Below are 26813 nucleotides of genomic sequence, written 5' to 3' on the forward strand. Positions count from 1 at the left end.
TGAAAAGGGTGCAATTTGCACACCGGTACTGGAACCAGATGGCCACAGTGCCAACATATGGACTTTTCTGATTAATCATCAATTTGCATGGAATGAAACATCTAAAAGCAAACACACTGCAATGATCATCAGAAGGCTCCAGGCCAGAGGAGGGAGCATTATGGTCTGTGGAATGTTTTCATGGTGTTCCCTGGGTGACCTCATCATTTTGTAAGGCACAATGGAACAACAATACTACAGAGTGCATTCCATAAGTAGTGCGACCAAGTTTTTCTGATGCAACAGTACACCACAGCGTGTTGTAACTGGCTGGGCTAAGTGGAGGGGGACGTTAGCTTCAAAACGCTCTTTGTCTCATTCAGCTGCGAGCTCCTGAAGAGCCAGGACGTGTGTTTCCGTCAACCCCATTTTGAGTCTATGTAACACGGCACAGTAGATCATTCTGTAGAGCAATGGTACACTATCAAATTTTGTGTTAAACTTGGGAAGTCCGACACTGAGACGTTTCCATTACTTCAGCATGCCTTTGGGAATGATTGCTTGTCCAAATCACAAGTTTTCTGATGGCACAAGTCGTTCATGGAGGCCTGAGAGGAGATCACCGATGAACCTCGCAATGGACGGCCATCCACCGCACAAGTCGACGAAAATGTGATGCGTGTGCTTGATTGTTTGAACTCTTACAGACGGCTGAGCCTTCAATTGATAGCACAAACTCTAAACATGTCAAAAACAACCGTTTTCCACATCATGACTGAAGATTTGAACATGAGAAAGGTGTGTGCCAAACTCGTCCCAAAAGTGTTGGCTGACAAACACAAGCACATGCGAGTGCTTCGGTGCCGAGAAATGTTGGAAATGTGTGAAAATGATCCCCATTTTTTAAAATCAGTTATCACTGGTGATGAGTCTTGGATTTTTGAGTACAACCCTGAGACAAAAAGGCAGAGTTCAGAGTGGCACACTCCATCATCGCCCTGTCCCAAGAAGGCATGCATGAGCAAGTCCAGGATCACAACCATGCTCATTGTCTTCTTTGACATCAGAGGCATTGTCCACCACGAATTTGTACCTACTGGGACTACAGTGAACTCAGCTTTCTACTTGGAAGTGCTCAAAAGACTGAAAAGGAGGGTCTCGCACTGCCGAAGCGACATCAAGGACACGTGGAAAGTTCACCACGACAACGCGCCGAGTCACAGCGCCTTCACTGTCAACGACTTCCTGGCCAGGACCAAGATCCCATTGGTTCCCCAGCCTCCCTACAGTCCTGACCTGGCTCCTGCTGACTTTTTTTTGTTTCCTCAGTTAAAAAGAGTCATGAAAGGAAAACAATGGGACACGATTGAAAACATCCAGGCGCATGTTACATCAGTTCTAAAGGACATTCCAGAAAAGACATTCCAGGATGTCTTCCAGGCATGGAAACACTGCCTCCAGCAGTGTATTGATGCAAGAGGGTGCTATTTTGAAAATTTTTGATTATTTGTACGAATATATTCAATAAATGATTTTTTATGAATTTGGTCACATTACTTATGGAACGCACCTTGTATACATCTATTATTGGGGATCATGTCCACCCCTACATGCAGTTTGTTTCTCCTCAGTACAGTGGCATCTGCTAACAGGACAATGCAATATATCATACATCTCACAGTGTACATGCATGGTTTGAGAGCACCAAGATAACTTTACTGTATTCCTCGGCCACCAAATGTCAATCAAGAAGCTGGGACCACCTCAGTCGTGCTATGAGCACTAGGAATTCTCAACCAAGAAACCTAGCACAGCTGGTCACAGCACTCTAGTTGGAATGGCTCCATATCATTCTCAGTACCTCATTGACACTCTTCCTGCACAGCTTGCAGCAACCCTCACTGCAATAGGTGGTTATTCAGGCTTTCAACTGGTGGTCTCATTAAAGTGATTGGTTGGTGTATATATAATTGAGACAAAGGGCAGAGATGCTGAAAAATGAAAGAAGGAAAAACTAGTGGAGGGCAATAGCAGAGAAGAAACAAAGGAAAAACAGCAGTAACTGAATACTACAAAATGTATAAATATATATGTGTGTGTTTGTCTGTGTGAGAGAGAGGGGGGGGGGGGGGGGGGCATGCATATGTGAGTAGATAAGGAGGCATTCATGAGGCTGAAACAAGTGGGCAATAGGAACATATCACATATAACGTTGCAAAATCTCACTTTGAAAGTTTGAAGCTTTGGTACTGGTTGCAGAAATCTCAATTACCCAATGGCAATTACCCAATTGTCTGTTTGTGTCCATTTTTTTCTTATTAAGAGATTTGCAATCACCATGTTGTCATTGAAACATTGTCTGTGAAGCTTTTTTACTGTCTGCTTCCCGACTAATTCCTATGTCAGTGATTGCAAAAAGCCCAAAATGAGCCAGTCACAACTGAACAAAGAACAACTATATATATATATATATATATATATATATATATATATATATATATATATATATAATAGAGGGAAACATTCCACGTGGGAAAAATATATTTAAAAAGAAAGATGATGAGACTTACCAAACAAAAGCGCTGGCAGGTCGATAGACACACAAACAAACACAAACATACACACAAAATTCTAGCTTTCGCAACCACCGGTTGCCTCGTCAGGAAAGAGGGAAGGAGAAGGAAAGACAAAAGGATATGGGTTTTAAGGGAGAGGGTAAGGAGTCATTCCAATCCTGGGAGCGGAAAGACTTACCTTAGGGGGAAAAAAGGACAGGTATACACTCGCACACACACACATATCCATCTGCATATACACAGACACAAGCAGACAGTTGTAAAGGCAAAGAGTTTGGGCAGAGATGTCAGTCGGGACGGAAGTACTGAGGCAAAGATGATGTTGAAAGACAGGTGAGATATGAGCGGCGGCAGATTGAAATTAGAAATTAGCAGAGATTGAGGCCTGGCGGATAGCGAGAAGAGAGGATATGCTGAATGGCAAGTTCCCATCTCCGGAGTTCTTACAGGTTGGTGTTAGTGGGAAGTATCCAGATAACCCGGACGGTGTAACACTGTGCCAAGATGTGCTGGCCGTGCACCAAGGCATGTTTAGCCACAGGGTGATCCTCATTACCAACAAACACTGTCTGCCTGTGTCCATTCATGCGAATGGACAGTTTGTTGCTGGTCATTCCCACATAGAACGCTTCACAGTGTAGGCAGGTCAGTTGGTAAATCACGTGGGTGCTTTCACACGTGGCTCTGCCTTTGACCGTGTACACCTTCCGGGTTACAGGACTGGAATAGGTGGTGGTGGGAGGGTGCATGGGACAGGTTTTACACCGGGGGCGGTTACAGGGGTAGGAGCCAGAGGGTAGGGAAGGTGGTTTGGGGATTTCATAGGGATGAACTAAGAGGTTACGAAGGTTAGGTGGATGGCGGAAAGACACTCTTGGTGGAGTGGGGAGAATTTCATGAAGGATGGATCTCATTTCAGGGCAGGATTTGAGGAAGTCGTATCCCTGCTGGAGAGCCACATTCAGAATCTGATCCAGTCCCGGAAAGTATCCTGTCACAAGTGGGGCATTTTTGGGGTTCTTCTGTGGAAGGTTCCGGGTTTGAGGAGATGAGGAAGTGGCTCTGGTTATTTGCTTCTGTACCAGGTCGGGAGGGTAGTTACGGGATGCAAAAGCCATTTTCAGGTTGTTGGTGTAATGGTTCAAGGATTCCGGACTGGAGCAGATTCGTTTGCCACGAAGACCTAGGCTGTAGGGAAGGGACCGTTTGATGTGGAATGGGTGGCAGCTGTCATAATGGAGGTACTGTTGCTTGTTGGTGGGTTTGATGTGGACGGACGTGTGAAGCTGGCCATTGGACAGGTGGAGGTCAACGTCAAGGAAAGTGGCATGGGATTTAGAGTAGGACCAGGTGAATCTGATGGAACCAAAGGAGTTGAGGTTGGAGAGGAAATTCTGGAGTTCTTCTTCACTGTGAGTCCAGCTCTGGAAAACAAAAGAGCATGAAAGGGTGTAGTGGGCATCAGGGCTTAGCAAGCATGAGACCAACAATAGTTCACAGTCTGGTTGGAATCCAAGTAGTGAGTACACATAACAGTACAACTCACAGCATGTGAAGACGACAACTGGGTTAGTCATTGAAACATGAGTATTGCACACAAAATAGAAACAACACCTTGCCTAAACATGCAGAAGTACACCATTAATGACTTATACTTGTTTTGAAATATTCGTGATATCCATTTCCTATTTTAACACACTTCCACTATGTGGTGGTCAGTGTGTGTGTGTGTGTGTGTGTGTGTGTGTGTGTGTGTGTGTGTGAGATGAAGACCATAAAAAGTAGGGGTATGCAAACACCAAGAGGGTTTGTTTGAATCAAAGGAGAATATCATAGAAATGTTCAAAAATCTGACTCAATAGACTCTCAAAAAAAATTTACTATCTCTTCTTTTGTAAAGGTGAGCAACACAAAACTAACTGAGACTCAGCGTGGTTTATTTGGCAGATTGAGATGTGTTACAGAACATCCCACAGCAGTGAAAGCTATCTTTAAGTAAGTAATCCAACCAAAGTACGGTTTTCACAGTGTCGAGTCCAGCCAGTTACTAACAGAGTCCAAAGAGTAAACATCTGTAAACCAAGACCATATTGAGAGCCAAACCAATAGAGCTACTGGCATGCATTTCCACTGCTTACTATGAAAGAATTGCAGTTGGCTCAGACTGGCTCTGGGTGGGCTTGTATGCAGATTCTGACAGTAGCACCGTGGCAGTCGACAGTAATTTAGCACCAGCTGCTCAGTTCCCATAGACACTACATGCCGATGGCTGCTGATCAGTATGATAGGTATAAAGCTGATTTTGATTATATTCCGGAATGCCATGAGTGAAGCCTACAGTATACATCATGGTCCCATGGTGAGTGGAGATCATCCCATGGATTCAGGTTGAGTGTGTCTCAACTCATGCACCCACACCATGGTGTCAACTACGAGGGGAGAGGCTTTGGCATTCAAATGTACCACTGGCAGTTGCAGCTTGTCCAAGAGGGTGTTGTGAGGGCACCCATAAAGACATTCCACTTGGCTGCAGTCTTCATTCTTGGCACGCCTGTAAGTTGCATAAAAATACACAAGGCATTAGGTGCAGTGTTGGACATCATTTCCTTCCAGAGTTTGGTCTTCAAAGTGTTCCTCACAACTGGGAGTGGGGTTTTGTACAAGGGCAAAGATTTTTTCTAAGGCCATGATAGTAGCAGCAGAAGTGACCCCAGACATGCAAAATACAAAAGGAAGTGAGGAAAGGAATCGATCACAAAAAGCCGCATGGAGCCCAAAAATTAAGCAGCAGAATCTAGGTAGATATGCTTCACAGCTCCACAGGACTGGGCCAAGGAGAAATCTGGTGGGGTGGTGAAGCTTGCTATGTCTGACAGGCAGAACAGTGACAGATGAGGGCCGTAATGTCAGAGTCAATATTAGCCATAACATGTGCTGTCATGTCAAACTTTTCTTCTGGAACATGCTTCAGTGGGTAGTGTGCTGGAGGAACAGCACTCACTGTTGAAGAGGGAGAGGAATTAGGATGCAACTGTGATACTTGGCTGAGACTTGTAACAGAACCCCTTGGTTTAGATGTAGTTGCCCCTATTGACAAAAATCATGGCTGAGAGGTGTCTTTGGCCACCCATGTTGCACAAAGTGAATGAGAATGCATAACAATGGCTCCTTGCAGGTGATGTCTGTGATATCATGTGATGTTAAAAGGAAAACTGAAATGGCTGAATCCAGACCTGAATTATGTTATAAACACACCAATTTGCATTGATCTAATGACAGATCAGGTCACAAGGGGTATCAGCACATTATAGTGAAAATTAGACAATTACAGCACCCACCACTGGAATCAATGGGTAGTCCAGTCTGTTAATCGATGTTTTGGGGCAAAGCTGGTAAACAATGGTCATTGGTCCATGGCTAGACAAAATTTCTGTCCATAATGGAATAATTTAAACTTCTGGAATGAATAGATTACTGTTCAGCTGGTAGACACATAAGGTACCCATCACGTTAAGAGTTATGTGAGCTTCAACATCAGTCACCTTCCCTAACCTAAATGAGAAGAGGAGCATATCTATCACAGAGATTGGTTAGGATTGTGCTAGGTCATTTGTCTTGGAAGGCATGTACTGCTTCATGGACTGCACACCCAAAAGAATAGAAAGAGCCTATACTCAAACTTTGAAGTCAGTTACCACAAGAAAGTTTACTAGACAATGATGATGGTTTTGCAAAGGTTTGTCTTAGCTGCCTACAGGGGTACCTTAAACTTAAATAAGTAGGTTGATTTAGCAATAATGCAGAAGCACAAGTAATCAGGGAGTAACTTTACTGAGTGTTTGGCTGTGAACACATCTAAGTACATTTTGTGGAGTCCCCACTTCCATAGATTTATCACTCACTTGACTCACTTCAACAGGTTGGAGTGCATTTGCAGTGGTGCTGCTAAAACATACCTCTTGCAAACGTCCCTTCTTCCACACCCATGATATGTTGTGCTCAGTGGGGGTATGCACTGGTTGTGTGGTGAAGGAAGCAAAGTTTATAGCCAGACAATGGTGCCGCTGCTGATATGACCCTTTGCCACTTGTCTTTTGTTGATGGGATCATCTGGGCAGTGGAGAAGGTGAGGGCCCTGCTTGAGGTGGTAAAACATCCCATATGACCACTGCCAGAGAGCTGACTGCCACAACAATTTCTGCCACCATAAATAAACTCTGAGCTCTGCAAACCATTGCATAGGCTTGGGCCATTTGTATTACTTCCCTCAGAGAAGGATTCAGTTTGCTCAGTGTGTGGCGCCTTACTTCCAAGTCAGGGATAAGATGCACTGTAACATCCCTGAATAAAGTGTCAACTAATTCTGCCCACATATACATTCAGAATTGCAATTAGTACTTAATCCATGTAGGTCAGTAGCTCAGTGTGAGAGACTGATTGGGGACTCTTCTTTTCTGCCAAGATTCTAACTTGCTGCCATAACAAATTTCTTCACTGAAAAATATCCCTGCAACAAAGAATATACTCTGGGCAATACAAGTTCCATCAGATACATTAGTGGCTCTAGTTTCTGTACTAGGTGATACTGTTCAGGATTTCCCAAAAAGAACATAGACTTTTGTCTTTCCATGTTGGAAATCTGGCGAGCCATAAAATGTAACTACAGTCATTAGAAGTAAGCATCCCACTCTTCACTTTGTTCATAAAAGGGTGGCAAATTTTTAAACATGGATGGCACATAAGATGTAACTATTGCATTCACTAACACTTGCACTGCCTATAATGTTGCTGCCATCAGCTCCTGATAACTGCTTACGGTTTGCATAAGCAGTTGCTCCATGGTTGAAGGCCCACATTCTCATCTAATCATGAAATGCTCAAAGACTGATTTGTGTTTGTAACAGGTCTCAAGTCACAGCCAGTTTTGTAGGCATATACACTATGAGCACACTAAATGTGTGCTGATAGATGTCATCCTGCTGAGGAAAAACAAACTGCATGTAATGGTGGATATGGTCCCTGAGCACAGAGACATACTCGTGTTGATCCATTGTGCCTTCCAGAACAAACAGATCATCCAGTAAATGCCACAGAAACATTCCCCAGACCATAATGCATGCAGGATGCTTGCTATCAGATGTTTCACACTGTACCCACCAATGGCCATCTGTCCAATGGAACATAAAACATCATTCATCTGAAGAGGCCTATTGTTACTATTCAGTGGACATCCAATCGTGTTACTGACATGCAAATTACAGCCTTTGTGGTAATGAACAGCAGTCAGCAGGGGTGCATGAAACAGGCACCTGCTATAGAGGCTCATATGCAGCAACTATTAGGGTGACACTAATGGTAACCCCTTGGTTCATCTGGGTGGTCAATTACTCAACAGCTGTATGTTTATTCAACCATGCAGACCTCCTAAGCAGTCATTTACGCCTATCATCTATGGCCCAAGGTGCACCACATATGCCTTGGCACTGGTTTTGGATAGTGCCATTTTGCCATGCACAGTACATTTTAACCACAGTAGTATGCAAACACTTAGCCATTCCAGAAATGCTTCCACCCTTGATCTGAAAGGCAATCATGCTCTTTTGGATGATAATAACTTGTTCTGTTTCTGTGGTATGACAATTACTACACGGTTTTCTGCATCCCCACCCAAAAAAAAAAACACATTCCATGTACCCTCCAATGACAGTGCTGCCATCTGTCATCTGTGAGTGGTTATTGCACATCGATGTCGAATGTGTGTGTTGGTCACATTAATGTGTTTGGAGCATATACACAGGAACCTGGCAGGTGTGCTCCTTGCGAGAAGTGCCATTTGCATAGCGGCGCCACAGCAGTTGTCAGTAACGTTTCATCAGCTACTTACTTTCCGTACTGGCTTTAGGTGGTGCCACTATAACCTCATAAAAATCTATTCAGTAACTTTCAAATCTGATTTTCTGTTATGATGCTAGGAACAGTCTACAGTCCACTAAACAGGAACCATTAAAGTAATGTTAAGTTGATTATAAGGTGTACGGAGACTATGGGAGTCAATCTTTCGATGTGCAATGTGTAAAATTAATGGAAGAATTGCCAATATACTTAATTTAATAGTGATTTGCAGGTATACAGTGTAGGTATAGATTGCACACTGTTCACAAATTTTGTTATGAATATCAGCCAGCTACACTACTCTTTAAATGGTTTTTATTTTATAAATCACTCACAATGAGCCCATTTCGTCCTATTGCCATCATCAGGTGCTCTTACATATAATATCATTGCTGCCACGTCCTGCCATATCACTGATCCTCTGTCATTCAAGCTGTCATGACAAAAACAGCAGCTACAAAAACCAACTAAGTCAGCTACATGCCTCCAAAGTACATCTAAGGAAAAACTAATAATTCTAAAAAAAAAGACAGGACATGGCAGCAGTGATATTACATGTAAGAGCACCTGATAATGGCAATATGCCTAAATGGGCTCATTGTGAGTGATTTATAAAAATAAAAACCATCTAAAGAGCAGTGTATCTAGCTGATATTCATAATAATCCTGTTACTGGAGGACAAATTTTGCACTGTGGGCCTCAAAGAACAAAAGTCACAAACTTGCCCGATAACCAACTTTAGAAAGCTTCACTGAGGAGAAGTAACACAGAGATTATTAACAGATTAAATGTTTCAAACTTTCTCCCAAAAGATTATCACAACGTATGGTATTAACAGTTTACTTGCACCAGGAGAAGATTCCAGTTAATGTACAGTCTTTTAGCTGTTGAAAGGAGCCTTTTCTCTAGATAAGAGACATTCTATAATTAGCAGTTTAGGTTGCATATTTCTAAGTTAAATGAAGCACACACTGCTTAATAAGCAAAATTCATCATGGGAGATTAGGGATTATTGGGAAAACTGAATAGCTGTCACTCCTGGAAGTTTTGCTACATAACTTTTTAAAACCTGAAGTTGCTCCAGTGATGGAAGGTACACTAATATGATCTTTATTTTTCTAAACTTACTTTCTCAGTGGTTAATGTATGTGTGGCATCACAAATTGCTGATGATCATACCAGGAGTCAGTTACACTGGTCACTATTTCCAGCGCCAGGTGTGCCTTATTAGTAGTCTCTAATAGAAAGTCTCTGCAGCAGCCTAGAGGACAACAGTGTTATGTTTGCTTCCATATTTTGCTGATTATCCTTTGTGCAGCAGTGTTCAATGGTGTTTGGATATGTTAGTAATAGCTATTAAAAGGTTAAGCTAAATAACAACAGTCATTTCTGCTCACTTATGTGGCTCTGAGTTCAGAATTGTTTCCTGGGTGATTGTTATCCCAAAAGAGAAATTAATTTTAACTGAACTTTAAATTATACTCAACAAAAGTGCTTTGATCCCTGTAAGATTATGCACATTTCAGAATTTGCATGTGTGAGACTATGTTTGTCTGTGTGAATGAACATTAAATAATGAAAGACCTAACATTTCTGATCTACAAGTATACTTAGTCATTTTATAGTTTGAAAACACCCACAGTCACACATGTAGTAATTACAGATGTAGACGAAAGATCATAAATAAAATCATATACTCATCTTTTGTGGGAATAGTAGACATATCAACAGGAGTGCTTACAGAAAGTATCAATAGCAAAGTTTTAGAAATGTTTCAGTGGAAGAGAGGGGTTGTCTAAAAGAGGTCAAAAAGACTCCCTTTTGTCCTACATCTTCATGAAAGCTAATGTTAAGTACACCATGGGACAGATGAAGTACGTATTCTGCAGGATGCTGGAACAGAGGAAGAGATTTTTTTTCACATTATTGAACATTAGCATCTTCAGATAAAATTCTTTCCTCCTGAATTCCAAACTGTAGTCCATCATAAAAAATCATTTTGTTAAACTTATTGACCTTTTTCATTTATATATGCTTAAAGCATTGTTATGTGAAGTGTTTCTGTGATGCCTGGCATAAGGGCTAGTGTATTAATGGATGGACTGATGGACTGATTGATGAACAGATGAATACATGATGGCAGAATTAATCATTGATAACAATGCATTACAAAGTACTTAACTGTGCCATACTGGCTTTCTGCAGATTAAAAAAAAAGCTTTCTGAACTGGAAAAGCACATGTATAAAATTTTACAAATTCCTAATAAGCATAAAGTTTTCTGAAGAATTATGTTTGATATTTTCTAGAAATACCACGCACATCACCTCAGAAAGAGGGATCCATGGCTACGCCTGTAACTGAAGGTGGTCTGCAGACGGAGGAGATAATAGGAGGTCCTCCAGATGATGATATGCATACACCTCCATACATACAAGTGCGAGGTGTAGAAGTAGGAATAGTTCTGCTTGTACTTGTTGTCTGGGCTGGAGCAATTGCACTCTTCTTCAATCGATGGGGGAAGATTCGGATGCTTCTACCATATCAGCCTGACTATAAGGAGCAGCTTAAAGTTCCTGGTCCTCCTGTGGGCAGTGGTTGCTCACAAGGTCATGGTACAAGCCAGGCTTGTCCGCAGGTGAGTTTCGTTCTCATTATCACCCACTATCTTCTGGCACCAGCACTGTATTGAAGTCACAGTCTACAAACAGTCCAATAAGTATACAAGAAAAGAGAATATTTCCATTACCACCTTCATTGCTGATTCTCCCCTCTGTATACTTTGTGTTTTTTTCCAGTTGTCTAATGCAAAATAAGGAATGTAGTCTCTTATAAAAAGTATATTTACAGAAAATACTCATCAGTGATCTGTTTGTCCAGAAAATGACCTACCAAGATTCTTTTTCACTTCCTATATCTTTTGTATCTTCTTAAATAGAATGATAGTGGCACAGTTATGTAGAAATATTGACATTGTCAATCAATAGTAGCCCTACATCTGAATATTTCATCATTTCATTAAAAAAAGATTTTTTAACTCAAGTTATAAGGAGGTCAGTCTAATCAATAAAGAAACATTTAACTCAAAGAACAAACTGTCAATGCAGAAGATTCACGTATTGTGGTGTCTTTTTTTCTGTTAGCCCACCAATATCTAAACCAGAAAGAAACATAGAATTTAAATCTAACTGTTCTTGAATGTTGTTATTTCAAGAAGCATGTGCTAAGTTAATAAAATGTCTGTTCGCAACTTGAGATTGACAGAATGATCAGTGCGTCTGATTCTGTTTGTAATTGACCCCAAAATGAACATTTCACATCATAGGTTACTTTTTTTGGCTGTAGCTTCTTGTCAATTAACACAATTATATTTTCTTGTTTCCTGAACCTAAAGGCTTTCCATTATTCTAGTCATTTTATCATATTTGTCACCTTCCATAACTTTCTAAAAGAAACCTTTACTTAGTCCCTTCTTTCTAACTTGTGAAAATTTAACTTTTCTTCCCTCATTGGACATTTAATGACACATGGCAGTTAAAGAGCTTGGAGTAAAAGAAAGAAAGATTTGTACAGCATTGTTGGATGGCAGACCCTGAGGGACCTAATCAGAAAGAGTTTTCTTCTTCCACTCATGATGTCCCCCTTCTGCACAGGTCAGTGTATGAGAATTGAGTCTTTGAAGTGTGTCTGTTAAGTGCAACTGACTGTAATGGGTGTGTGTTGTGTGGCGTCATGTTTGTGTTGCATGAGAGAGAGTGAAATCCATGTCTGACACATAGCCTACTCATCTTGAATAGCATCAAGGGAATTGTCAGCTAAACAACCACATCCTATGGAAGGATCACCATCAATAGTATCATCTGTCCCCATTCCATGAGATATGGCAGAGAGAGATTTGGAAGTTACTTTAGGACACTGGAACAAAGTCTAGTGGTCAGGAACTTTACACCACCATCTCTCCTAACCTTGTCGGCCAAGTACTTGTAGAGAAAATTTCTTCCACCATCAAAATTCCAAGTGGCAACCCCCAAGTACAGCACTACCACACAGGCTTGCATTAGCAATCTTGGCTACAGAGCTGAGTTAAGCCAAGGTGAGTACTATACATACACTCTAAAACAACTCTTGGCAAAGTGGCTGACAGGAGTAGCTGCATCGATAGAAATCAATTGCTGTTGATCAATATTGACTGCTTTCCTGTTACTACCATTTTAGCTAATAGACAACATTTCATTTAATGCATTTCACATATCAATAACAGATTATTTAAAACCCAACATCATACAACATTTCAAAAGTCTTTAACTGCACGGTCACATAGACATAGATGGAATGAACACAGTACTGTCTGTTGGGAAAAGCTGCAGAGAACATAAAGCAGTCAATACTGATCGAGGTCATTCTACGTCCATGAATTCAGCTACTTCTTAGAGCGAGTCTACTGTACAAAAAACTAAATCAGTAACATATTCCTGTTGGGGTGGAAGCACTAAGCATTAGATATGTACATAAATAAGAACCTGAACTTAGTGAATAGCTTGTTATATAATTCCTTGCAATTCTTTTAGACCCAGTCATAGTAATATGCTAGAACTGTGTAGTAAATGTCAAACATGTTTTTCATGGACAGAATGTCATTATTCCTTAAAAAACGTGTGTTTTTCTCTTCAGAACCCCAATATGCATACTGTCCTGGCAGTGTTGTTGTCAATATTGTGCTCTCTCTCTCTCTCTCTCTCTCTCTCTCTCTCTCTCGTGTGTGTGTGTATGTGTGTGTGTGTGTGTGTGTGTGTGTGTGTTTTTCTTTTGTAAAGTCGAATGCAAGTATGTAAGCTCAGTTAATATCTTCAGGTCCTTGTTTGTGTGGCTGTCCACTTCTCAACAGATGATGCCATGTTACTAGTAATTCATTAACGAGAAAACACTTACCTTCGTTTGTTTGCTTTTGCAGAACTGTTGTTATTAACATCTGCTGTACCAGATATGGCTCATAGTTCTGTTCTTTATTAGTTGACTCCTGGTCTCAATTTCTATCTCTGATCATATTTTTTCTGAGTTCAAGAGCATAATGCCTGCTTTTCACACAGTCACTTCTGTATTTGTGCACACAATATATGTCTGCTGTTAGGAACAGAGTTTGATATCATTATGTGGATGAAATATGCATTTTAACACTGTTGCTGCACATGACTGCATCTTATATTCATCTCTGACAATCAATACATATGAATTTGTTGTGTCTGAGTAATCCTTTACAATACAACAGTTATAGAAACTCCAGTAGCATCTGAGAAAGAATCAGATGATTCTTATTGTTTCATGTTTTCTCTCCACACTGTTCATTTGTGAATTCTTCATGTTATTCTTCTAGTTTTAATTCATTGGTGTTTTTTTTTAAATTCATACATTACATCTTAATTTACAGTAAAAATGGAGAAGTCAGACAATATAATAGAATAATAGCTGAAAAATGACTGAAGATCGCACCAAGAGATTTATCATCATGATTTTCTCTGTGTATGATTTTTTTATCTCTGTTTCATTTTTTCATCTCTATTTTGGTATCAGTCTCCTACTGTTATCAGCTCACTTCTAGTGTTTTATAGACAGTAGTATTGAAAGCAATTTCATTTCATTAAATCTGGCTATCAGTTCATATTAGATTTTCATATAGTCTAGCTTTGTTATGATTTTCCTGCTTCCATTAGATGATATAGACATAACTCCCAAAGGAATCATATGTCCTCAATAACATTTCTCTATCTGAGACACTTTTTAAAACAGAAAAAGATTTCTGCTCAGCCGCATAGCATATCTTAAACCAAGTTTCATCATGCTCTGGAACTATAAGTCCCACAGAGAAGAAAACAAAATGCAATCACTTTAATGTGCAGTTAACCCTCCTAATAATGCATTTTCCCACTGAAGGTTCCCTGTAAGCCTAGCAGATGTGACTAAGTCTGGAAATTTCACATTGATACTCTTCAGTTTCCTGCCAAAACTCATGGGCACAGTGACATTTTCAGACAGAAGAACTTTAATTATTGATGAAAAGTGTATACCTGACAAGAATTAACTAATATCTGCCCCCATCCCTCTTCCCCCACCCAGAAAAAAAGCTGCAAATCATATGGATTGATGGCAACTCTGTTTATAAGGTTCTGTCACAAAAAAAGTAAATTTTTAAGTCAGAGAAGCCAACCAGGCAACATGATAACAAACACTATGTGGAGTTTGTACTAAATACATCAACTACATTGAAGCATGGTAACAGTCTTATACATACCAGATTGTTCAGTGGATAGGTTAATTCCTGTAATTTCTGTAAACAGCAGCAGGCAATATTTGTGTTTCAGTCTTAGGACAGACAACAGAATCCATCACAAAAAATCATTTCAGCAAAAGTTATGATACTGCTAATCCTTTGATGTGGTAAAGACAGCCATTCCTGATCCTTCCAGAAGTGTTTTGTAGGAGAGTCGGTATTTAATATGGAATTTTTCATGTGTGCGTGTGTGTTTTATTGTGTGTGTGTATGTGTAAAGGGAAACCAGGTCTGAGAGATTGATTGAGGGCATAAAGAACAGTCACCACCTCAGCAGAAAAGTCTACAGTACAGCAAACTGTATTAGTTTCAGTTTCACATACTTTTACCGATTCCATGTGAAATGTTGGCACTAGCTGATTTACCTATAGATAAAAGGAAAATGTACCTACCTACTATATAGAAATGCCACAACATCCAGTCTACTTTACTTCTACACTTTTCCAGTTTAATTACATATACAGCATAATGCCATTTGGCGAATGATTATTGTTCAATTCTATGAACTTACACAAACTGCTACCTGTTCAATACAGAATTGCCCCCCATATTCATAATAAGACGTTTCTTTAGGTATAATAAAAATATCTAAGTTTTGGAAATAATTCTCTTTTTTGGTTATGTGCAGAAAGTCAAAATGAATTTCTTAATGAACAGTAACATTGAACATCTCCATTTTTACAAATATTGTAAAGACTCTTTGTGGACTTTTCTTAGCCCATTAAAGGTGCAGGTGCTGGTACCAGAAGACTGTGGTGTTGTGCATAAGTGGGCTTAATCCTCTAAATGCATTTTTAATAGCCAACACCTGGGAAGCTGAACTGTTAAACTGAATTAGATGTGTACTATGAAATGAAATTAATAGTTGGATATGATCTTAATGGTACATATCATGTCACATCTTAAGAGAATTATAATTATGTATGAAAACATTGTTCTTTCTCATTCTTATTAGGTTGATAATTAAAGATATAATTTTGTACTCAATATGGAAGAGGATTGATTTTAAGATACTTGTTTCCCATGACTGAACTATAGGGTAAATATTTAGAAAATTTCTCTGTAAATAAATTTTATACTGTACATTTTTACGTAAAGAGACTCAAGATTAGCTGAAAAAGGATTTTAATTAGGACGCAGTCTTGATTTTGCCTAAGGCAATACAAGAAGCATCAGTTTTTATCTGAAATAAGTAGAACTGATACCTTGACACTTGAAAGTATTCACCCAGTACTTTCAATAATAAAAAAAGGTAATTTATGCAGGCTTTTTATATCTACATCTATTTCCATATTCTGCAGAACATTGTGAAGTCCTTGGCAGAGGATACATCCCATTTTACCAGTTATTATAACTTTTTTTCCATTCCATTCACGTATTGAGCATGATCAGATTGATAGCTTAAATGCCCCTGTGCACACTGTAATTAACAAAATCTTGTCTTCATGATATTTATGGGAGTGAATCATGAGGGTTGTGATGTATTCCTAGAGTCATCACTTAAAGTTGGTTCTAGAAACTTTCTAAGTAATTTTTGTGGGATAGTTAGTGTCTGTCCTCAAGCATCTGCCAGTACAGTCCTTTCAGCATCTTCATGGCACTGGCCCATGGGTCGTACAAACCTGTGACCATTCATGTTGTGTTCTCTGTATCTGTTGAATATCACCCTAGCCCTATTTGATATGAGCCCTGCACATTTGAGCAATATTCTAGGATGGGTGGCACAAGTGTTTCATATGCATCATCCTGGTTCCATTTCATATACAGGTACCTACAAATCATTAAACCTACCAACTGTTGGTATTGATATTACAGTCATAGGATACTTTGTTTTTGCATTTTGTGTGGTGTGCAATTTTCCTTTATGAACATTTAAAGCAAGTTGCCAGTCTTTGTACAACTTTGAAATCTTATCAAGACCTGACTGAATAGTTTTGTAGCTTCCTTCAGACAGTAGTTCATTGTAGATAACTGCATCATCTGTGAAAAGTATGAGGTTACTCTTAATATTGTTCACAAAGCCATTAATGTACAACATCAATAGCAAGGATCAGAACAACTTACTTAGGGCACTCCAGAAGCTGTTTCTCCACCTTTTGATAGCAATCCATTGTAGATAGACTGCTACATCCTCCTTACCAAAAAAGGCTTCACCAATCACAGATTTCACTTGATGTGCCATACAGTCATATTTTCAATAATAACCATAGATGTGGCACTCAGTCAAATACTTTTCAGAAATGGAAAAATACTGGATCTACTTGAGTGCCTTGATATAAAATTTTCAGTGTGTCACATGAGTAAAGTGGGAGCTGGGTTTCACATAATTATGTTTTTGGAACCCATGCTGTTTGTAGGACATTCTGTTCCAGGTACCTCATTAAGTTTGAGTTCATAATACGTTCTAAGATCATGTAACAAATGGATGTTAAAAATATTATATGCTAACTTTGTGGATCATTTCTGCTATCCTTCTTGTAGGTGGCTGTGACCAGTGCTTTCTTCCAATTACTGTGCACAATTTTTTTTCTGGGGATCTTCAATAGATTATAGTTAAAAGAGTGGCTCATTCAGCTGCAAATTCAATATAGAATCTGACAGGGATTCCATCGGACCCTGGAGATTTGTTCAGTTTTTACAATTTCAGCTGTTTCTTAATGCCATTGACACTAATATCAATTTCACTCATCTTTTCAGTAATATGAGCATTAAATCAGATCAATACTCCTGGGTTTTCCTTCGTAAAGGAATGTTTGAAAATGAAGTTAAGCATTTCTGCTTTTTCTTTGCCTTCTTCAGTTTCAGTTCCTGCCTGATCCATGAGTGAGTGGATACTTATTTCGGTGCCTGTAACCACCTTTCTTCCCCCCATGAACCATGGACCTTGCCGTTGGTGGGGAGGCTTGCGTGCCTCAGCGATACAGATAGCCGTACCGTAGGTGCAACCACAATGGAGGGGTATCTGTTGAGAGGTCAGACAAACGTGTGGTTCCTGAAGAGGGGCAGCAGCCTTATCAGTAGTTGCAGGGGCAACAGTCTGGATGATTGACTGATCTGGCCTTGTAACATTAACCAAAACGGTCTTGCTGTGCTGGTACAGCGAATGGTTGAAAGCAAGGGGAAACTACAGCCATAATATTACCCGAGGGCATGAAGCTTTACTGCATGGTTAAATGATGATGGCGTCCTCTTGGGTAAATATTCCGGAGGTAAAATAGTCCCCCATTCGGATCTCCGGGCGAGGACTACTCAAGAGGACGTTGTTATCAGGAGAAAGAAAACAGGCGTTCTATGGATCAGATCATGGAATGTCAGATCCCTTAATCGGGCAGGTAGGTTAGAAAATTTAAAAAGGGAAATGGATCGGTTAAAGTTAGATATAGTGGGAATTAGTGAAGTTCGGTGGCAGGAGGAACAAGACTTTTGGTCAGGTGAATACAGGGTTATAAATACAAAATCAAATAGGGGTAATGCAGGAGTTGGTTTAATAATGAATTAAAAAATAGGAGTGTGGGTAAGCTACTACAAACAGCATAGTGAACGCATTATTGTGGCCAAGATAGACACAAAGCCCACACCTACTACAGTAGTACAAGTTTATATGCCAACAAGCTCTGCCGATGACGAAGAAATTGAAGAAATGTTTGATGACATAAAAGAAATTATTCAGATAGTGAAGGGAGATGGAAATTTAATAGTCATGGGTGACTGGAATTCGGTAGTAGGGAAAGGGAGGAAATGTAGTAGGTGACTATGGATTGGGGGTAAGAAATGAAAGAGGAAGCCGCCTGGTAGAATTTTGCACAGAGCACAACTTAATCGTAGCTAACACTTGGTTCAAGAATCATAAAAGAAGGTTGTATACATGGAAGAAGTCTGGAGATACTGACTGGTTTCAGATAGATTATATAATGGTAAGACAGAGATTTAGGAACCAGGTTTTAAATTGTAAGACATTTCCAGGGGCACATGTGGACTCTGACCACTATCTATTAGTTATGAACTGTAGATTAAAACTGAAGAAACTGCAAAAAGGTGGGAATTTAAGGAGATGGGACCTGGATAAACTGACTAAACCAGAGGTTGTACAGAGTTTCAGGGAGAGCATAAGGGAACAATTGACAGGAATGGGGGAAAGAAATACAGTAGAAGAAGAATGGGTAGCTTTGAGGGATGAAGTAGTGAAGGCAGCAGAGGATCAAGTAGGTAAAAAGATGAGGGCTAGTAGAAATCCTTGGGTAACACAAGAAATATTGAATTTTATTGATAAAAGGAGAAAATATAAAAATGCAGTAAATGAAGCAGGCAAAAAGGAATACAAACATCTCAAAAATGAGATCGACAGGAAGTGCAAAATGGCTAAGCAGACATGGCTAGAGGACAAATGTAAGGATGTAGAGGCTGATCTCACTGGGGGTAAGATAGATACTGCCTACAGGAAAATTAAAGAGACCTTTGGAGAAAAGAGAACCACTTGTATGAATATCTAGAGCTCAGATGGAAACCCAGTTCTAAGCAAAGAAGGGAAAGCAGAAATGTGGAAGGAGTATATAGAGGGTCTATACAAGGGCGATGTACTTGAGGACAATATTATGGAAATGGAAGAGGATGTAGATGAAAATGAAATGGGAGATATGATTCTGCGTGAAGAGTTTGACAGAGCGCTGAGAGACCTGAGTTGGAACAAGGCCCCAGGAGGAGACAACATTCCCTTAGAACTACTGACAGCCTTGGGAGAGCAAGTCCTGACAAAACTCTACCATCTGGTGAGCAAGATGTATGAGACAGGTGAAATACCCTCAGACTTCAAGAAGAATGTAATAATTCCAATCCCAAAGAAAACAGGTGTTGACAGATGTGAAAATTACCAAACTATCAGTTTAACAAGTCACTGCTGCAAAATACTAAAGGAATTCTTTACAGACAAATGGAAAAACTAGTAGAAGCTGACCTCGGGGAAGATCAGTTTGGATTCCGTAAAAATATTGGAACACATGAGGCAATACTGACCCTACAACTTATCTTAGAAGCTAGATTAAGGAAAGGCAAACCTATGTTTCTAGCATTTGTAGACTTAGAGAAAGCTTTTGACAATGTTGACTGGAATACTCTCTTTCAAATTCTGAAGGTGGCAGCAGTGAAATACAGGGAGCGAAAGGCTATTTACAATTTGTACAGAAACCAGATGGCAGTTATAAGAGTCAAGGGACATGAAAGGGAAGCAGTGGTTGGGAGGGAGTGAGACAGGGTTGTAGCCTCTCCCCAATGTTATTCAATCTGTATATTGAACAAGCAGTAAAGGAAACAAAAGAAAAATTCGGAGTAGGAATTAAAATCCATGGAGAAGAAATAAAAACTTTGAGGTTTGCTGATGACATTGTAATTCTGTCAGAGACAGCAAAGGACTTGGAAGAGCAGTTGAATGGAATGGATAGTGTCTTGAAGGGAGGATATAAGATTAACACCAAGAAAATCAAAACAGGATAATGGAATGTAGTCGAATTAAGTCGGGTGATGCTGAGGGAATTAGATTAGGAAATGAGACACTTAAAGTAGTAAAGGAGTTTTGCTATTTGGGGAACAAAATAACTGATGAGGGTCGAAGTAGAGAGGATATAAAATGTAGACTGGCAATGGCAAGGAAAGCATTTCTGGAGAAGAGAAATTTGTTAACATCGAGTATAGATTTAAGCGTCAGGAAGTCATTTCTGAAAGTATTTGTATGGAGTGTAGCCATGTATGGAAGTGAAACATGGATGATAAATAGTTTAGACAAGAAGAGAATAGAAGCTTTCGAAATGTGGTGCTACAGAAGAATGCTGAAGATTAGATGGGTAGATCACATAACTAATGAGGAGGTATTGAATAGGATTGTGGAGAAGAGAAGTTTGTGGCACAACTTGACTAGAAGAAGGGATCAGTTGGAAGGACATGTTCTGAGGCATCAACGGATAACCAATTTAGTATTGGAGGGCAGTATGGAGGGTAAAAATTGTAGAGGGAGACCAAGAGATGAATACACCAAGCAGATTCAGAAGGATGTAGGTTGCAGTCGGTACTGGCAGATGAAGAAGCTTGCACAGGATAGAGTAGCATGGAGAGCTGCATCAAACCAGTATGAGGACTGAAGACCTCAACAACAACAACAACAACAACAACAACCTTTAGATATGACCAGAATTTCTTTTGGTTTTGTGAAAGATCTTTCAACAATATTCTTCTACAGTAATCACTGAAGGCTTTACACATTGTTCTCTTGACAGTGTCTCACTATCAACAGCCTTATCCTTTGTTTTACATTTATTATGCAGCAGTTACTGTTTCTTTAGGAGTTTCTTTCAGTTTCTGTATACCATGCAGGGTCCATCCCATCACAACCTGTTCTGCTGGGTACATATCTATCCAGTGCATGGTCAACAATATTGGGAAAGGGAGAGATCGCTACTCATCATAAAAATGACACGTTGAGTTGCAGACAAGCATAATAAAGAGCCTGTTACACATTAAGCTTTTAGCCAATGCCTTCTTCAAAAAATAAAACACGCACACACATTCACACAAGCAAGCACGCCTCGCACACACATGTCCATCATCTCTGGCAGCTCAGACTGGAATGCAGCTGTCACATTGAGTGGCAGTCTTGAGAGAAGCAGGGAAGGGGGAGGGATATCAGGGTATGGGGAGTGGAGTGGAGGGGGAGAAGGGGAGAAGAGTACTGTCTGATGATGCATGCAGGGACTAGATCTAGACATAAGACTGCCAGATGCAGTGTTGTGAGGTTGTGGGAACTGTGAGGTGAGGGAGGGGGCACCAGAAAAGGAGAGGAACAGCAAAGGGAAAAGAATGGTGGTTGCAATTGCAGAGAGTAACACTCAATGAGGGTGAGGGGACATGAACAGGGAGCAGGTGATAGCACACAGAGAGCGGGAACTGTTGCACCGAGGGTGTGGGGACAGTAGTTGACCGTACATTGAGGCTGGAATAATTTTGGAAGTGTAGAATGTGTTGTGTGGCTATTTCCCACCTTCACAGTTCAGAAAAGCTTGTGGTGCAGGGGAGGATCCAGATCGCCCAGGGTGCGAAGCAGCCATTGAAATCAAACATGTTATGTTTAGCTCCTTGTTGTGCCACAGGGCGGTATACCAAGCTCTTAGGCAGAGTTTGACAGTGGCCATTCATCCTGGTGGACAGCTGATTGGTAATCATACCAATATAAAAATCTTTGCAGTGATTGCAGCAGAACTGGTATATGATATGGCTACTTTCACAGGTGGCCCAGCCTCTGTTGGGGTATGATAAGTCTGTAAGAGGACTGGAATAGGAGGTGCTGGGTGGGTGGATTGGAAGGTCTTGCACCTGAATCTTTCACAAGGGTATGATCCCTGTGGCAAGGACTTGCGGCTGGGAATGGCATAGGGAAGGACTAGGATGTTGAAGAGGCTGAGTGGGTGACAGAACATCACTTTAGAAAGGGTAGAAAGAATCGTGACTAGGATGTCCCTCATTTCAGGTCATGATGGTGGGTAACTAAAGCCCTGGAAAAGGATGTGGTTCTGTTGTTCCAGTCCAGTGTGGTGTTGGGTGACAAAGTGGGTGGTGGGAGATTTGGAGGTATGAGGGAAAGGGCTCAGGAGATCTGTTTGAGGACTACGTCTGGGGTATATTATCTGTCTGTGAAGGTGAGATCTTATGCATATTAGGCAATGGAGTTCTTTTCACAGAAGATGAGCCATCACTGGGTGGTCAGGCTGTATGGGAGGGATTTTTTGGTGTGGAAGGAATGGTAGCTGTTGAAAAACAGGTACTGTTGGTGGTTGGTGGGTTTAATGTGGACAGAGATGTGGATAAGCCATTAGAGAACAGGTCAACATCCAGGAAGGTGGAACACTGTGTTGGGGAGGACCAGGTGAAGCAAATGGAAGAGAAGGTCTTGAGGTTGTCAGGGAATGAAGGTACATTGTCTTGTCCCTGAGTTCAAATCTTGAAGATATCATGAACGAACGTGAACCAGGCAAGGGGTTTGGGGTTTTGGGAGGCTAGGAAAGTTTCCTCTAGATGACCAATGAACAGGTTAGCATAGGAGGGTGTCATTCATGTGCCCATGGTTGTGCCACAGAATTGTTTGTATGCCTTCCCTACAGAGGAGAAGTAATTGTAGTTTAGGATAAAGTTAGTAAGATGTGCGAGGAATATGGATCCAGCTGGTAGAGGGTAGAGGGCTGGTAGAGTTGGTGGAGGAAGTGGCTGGTATTTTTGGCATGGGAGGATAGATTATGGGCAATTAGTTGTAGGTGTTGGTCAGTGAGGGCTGAAATTCCTTCAGTGGGAGCACAATTACCAGCCACAATGGGGCCTCCAGGAGTGTTGGGTTTGTAGATTTTTGGGAGCATATAGAAGGTGGGTGTGTGGTGTGTGGTAGGGGTGAGGAGGGAGATGGATTCAGGGGAGAGGTTCTGTGAAAGCCTAAGGCTTTAAGCAGGGACTGGAGGTCATATTGGACACCTCGGATTAGGTCAATCTGGCAGAGTCTATAGGTGAAGGAGTCACATAATTGACAGAGGCCTTCCACCATGTAGTCTCTGTGATTCATAACAAAGTTGAATGTCTCTGTCAGTTACCTGACTCCAACTATAAACTCTGCCAGAGTGCTCCCATCACTGCCTAAAGCCTTAGACCCTTGCTGGAACCTCTCCCCTGAATCCATTCACCTCTTCATCCCCAAGACACTCCGTGCATTCACCTTCTACATGCTCCCGAAAATCCACAAACCCAACATGTAATAAACTCAAACACTTGCAGTCATTCTTTTTACATTATTTTATTATATGGCAACCAGTTTCGGTGACTCAATACGCTGTCTTCAGGCCTCAGCTGGTGCTGAGAGGTTGAACTCCAATCATATACATGATCCCATCAGTGGCCAACACCTATGAACTGGCTTCTGTCGAATACTGTAACAGCAAAATCATGTCTGTAACCATCAACTATCAATGATCAGAGTTCACAGACTCAGCGTCAGTTAAGACCCAGAAGATCAAAGACCACAACTGGTTGCCATACAATAAAATAACATCAAAACAAAGGATGCAGGTGTTTTGTTTTATTACATAAGTGAACAAAGTCCCAAAAACCATTAGTCACAAGGATGAACATACAAAAATGAACCCAACCGTCATGAAAGAAAAATTGTAGCTGGTTATTGTGTCTCCGTGAAAGAATTTTGGCCCTCTTTGATCAACACATCCAACCAATTGCCTGAAATCTGCCCTTCCATGTCAAAGATACCTACCACTTCCTTCACTGACTCTCCACCATTCCCACCCTTTACCTCCTGGATTACTGTTAACTGAAATTCCCTATACACTAACATCCCTCATGCCCATGGACTTGCAACTATTGAACACTACCTTTCCAAGCATCCTTCAGACTCTAAACCCACTATCACAGCCCTCATACATGTTACTAGCTTTATCCTAAAACAGAACTACTTCTCCTTTGAAGGTAAGCTGTACAAACAAATTTGGCACCTAACCATGGGCACCCATATGGCACACTCCAATACCAACCTGTTTGTGGCTATCTAGAGGAAACATTCATAGCTTCCCAAAATTCCAAAACCCTAGTCTGGTACAGGTTTATTGATGATATCGTTATGATCTGGACTCAGGGCCAAGACATTGTACCTGAATTCCTTGAAAATCATAACACCTTCACTCCAATTCACTTCACCTGGTCCTTCTCAGCATAGCCTGCCACCTTCCTCAATGTTGACCTCCTCTCTGGTGGCTCATCCACACCTCTGTCCACATTAAATCCACCAACCACCAACAGTAGCTGCTTTACAACAGCTTCCATCCCTTCCACACCAAAAAAATCCCTCATATTCAGTCTTCAAACCCAGGGACAAAGTATCTGCAGTGACAAGAACTCCCTTGCCCAGTATGCTCAAGGTCTCACCAAGGCCTTCAAAGACAGATACTATCCCCCAGAAGTAGTCCGCAAACAGATCTCCCATGACACTTCACCATACACATCCGATTCTCCAAACGCCCCTAGGAACCAGCTGTAAAGGAGTAGTCCCTTAACCATCCAATATCACCCTGGACTAGAATAAGTGAATCACATCCTTCACCATGGCTTTGATCACCTATCATCAGGCACTGAAATGAGCAGTATCCTACCCAAATTTCCTTACCACCCTTCCTAAAGTGATGTTCCATCACACAGCCAACATCGATAGCATCCTAGTCCATACCTATGCCACTTCCAATCCCAACCCCTTGGCACAGGGATCATATCCCTGTGGAAGATACAGATGCAAGACCTGCCCAATCCACTCTCCCACCACTTCCTATTCCAGTCCTGTTCACAAACTTATCCTACACCATCAGAGGCTAGGCCACCCGTGAATGTAACTATGTCATACACCAGATCTGCTGCAATCATTTCACAGCTTTTTATGTTGATATGACTATCAACCAGCTGTCCACCAAGATAAATGGCCACTGCCAAACTGTGTTCATGAGCATGGTAGACCACCCTTTGGCACAACATGCACCTGAACATGATACGTTTGACTTCAAAGGCTTCTTTGCAATCCAGGCCATCTGGATCCTCTCCTCCATCACCAGCTTTGCTGAACTGCACAAACAGGAGTTAGGCCTATAACATGTTCTTTGCTCCCAAAACTATCCCGGTTCAAGCTACAGTAAACCTACTATCCCCTCACCCTTCACACTAACATTTTCCACCCCCTCTGTCCCATCACCACCTCCCTATTCACGTCCCCTCACCGCCACTGTGTGCTGCCCTCTGCTATCACACCCGGCCATGTTTGCTTTTCCCTGTTCCTCTCCTCTTCTGCTTCCCCCTCCCCACCTCCCTGCTCCTCAGTCTCCTGACCCTGTACATGTCAGTTTTGTCATGACTCCATTTAGTCCCTCCATGCTCTGCCAGACAGTGCTCTTTTCTCCCTTCCTCCCCCCCCCCCTCTCCTTTTGTACCTGCTGTCCCAGCCTCTTCCCTGCCCCACTCCAAATTACCTCACAGCCTGACAGTTCAATTCTGGTCCAAGCTGCCAGAGATTGCAGTCATGTGTACATGAGGTGTGCTTGCTTGTGTGAATGCGTTGTGACTTTTCTATTCTGAGGAAGGCTTTGGCCAAAAGATAAATGTGTCACAGTCCTTTTGTTGTGCCTGCCTACAATTCAATGTGTCCTCTTCATGATGAGTGGCAGTCTATCCTTTTCCTAATATTGTTAATATTCCAACTTAGAGTGTCCAGTGTGTGGCCAACTATTCTTCTAAACTTGAGCCTCTACATGCTCCAGTTCTGAGCTAAAAGTTTCAAGTTCCTCATTGAGATATGACCCTACTACTTCATCTTATTTACTGAACATCTAATTTTTTTCTACTTATTTTAGTTTAGTCTAGTCTTCTCCACACTGCCCTCAATAAAGTAGCACTAGCAGTGGTATGTTTGTAGTTAAGGCTGATTTTTATGTAGTCTCTCTGTACTTCTAGGCTATTACTCAGTCTCATTAAGAATATTAGTAGATTTATGACCCACAACAGTGAAAGCAGTTTCCTCTGAGATTGATGTGCATGTAGAAAGAAGGATCTGGACACATTAGTATAGCATGTACCATTATGATTTATTGTCCCTTTTAGAATATTGTTGAATTTGCATGATCTTTGCTCATAATCAGTTGAGATGATACATAATTGCAAGGTTATATTACAGTATATTAGCCTTATTTCAGTGTACAAGTTTTCCAGTTGCCTGAGGTAGATTGTGATGCGAACATTTCTTTTAACTATATTCAGATCAACGTTATTGTGATTGTGAGGTGCAAGAATGCAGTGATATACCCTCAGCTAAGTTTCAGAGCTGACCAGCAGTGACTGTCAGGGAAATGGTCAGTAACTGCTTTATATGTGATTTCTAGGGTCTCTGCTCAGTGGTCATACTGACACCAAAGTGGAAGATAACATATAAAATGCCAAAATAATGAATTCATTCTTCCTTAATTGATTAACTA

At 40.9% G+C, this 26813-nt stretch overlaps 1 protein-coding gene across 3 annotated transcripts in view; it reads left to right on the forward strand.

Annotated features, from left to right (window-relative positions):
* Positions 1–26813, forward strand: part of LOC126175906 (fibronectin type III domain-containing protein 5) — a 942320-nt gene that overhangs the window by 903692 nt on the left and 11815 nt on the right. For all 3 annotated transcript variants that reach the window (XM_049922970.1, XM_049922971.1, XM_049922972.1), the window contains one exon: positions 10757–11085. In XM_049922970.1, coding sequence (XP_049778927.1) covers positions 10757–11085 — 329 coding nt within the window. The remainder of the gene's footprint in view (positions 1–10756; positions 11086–26813) is intronic.

This window comes from Schistocerca cancellata, chromosome 3 (assembly GCF_023864275.1).
Source record: "Schistocerca cancellata isolate TAMUIC-IGC-003103 chromosome 3, iqSchCanc2.1, whole genome shotgun sequence".
Lineage (NCBI taxonomy): Eukaryota > Metazoa > Arthropoda > Insecta > Orthoptera > Acrididae > Schistocerca > Schistocerca cancellata.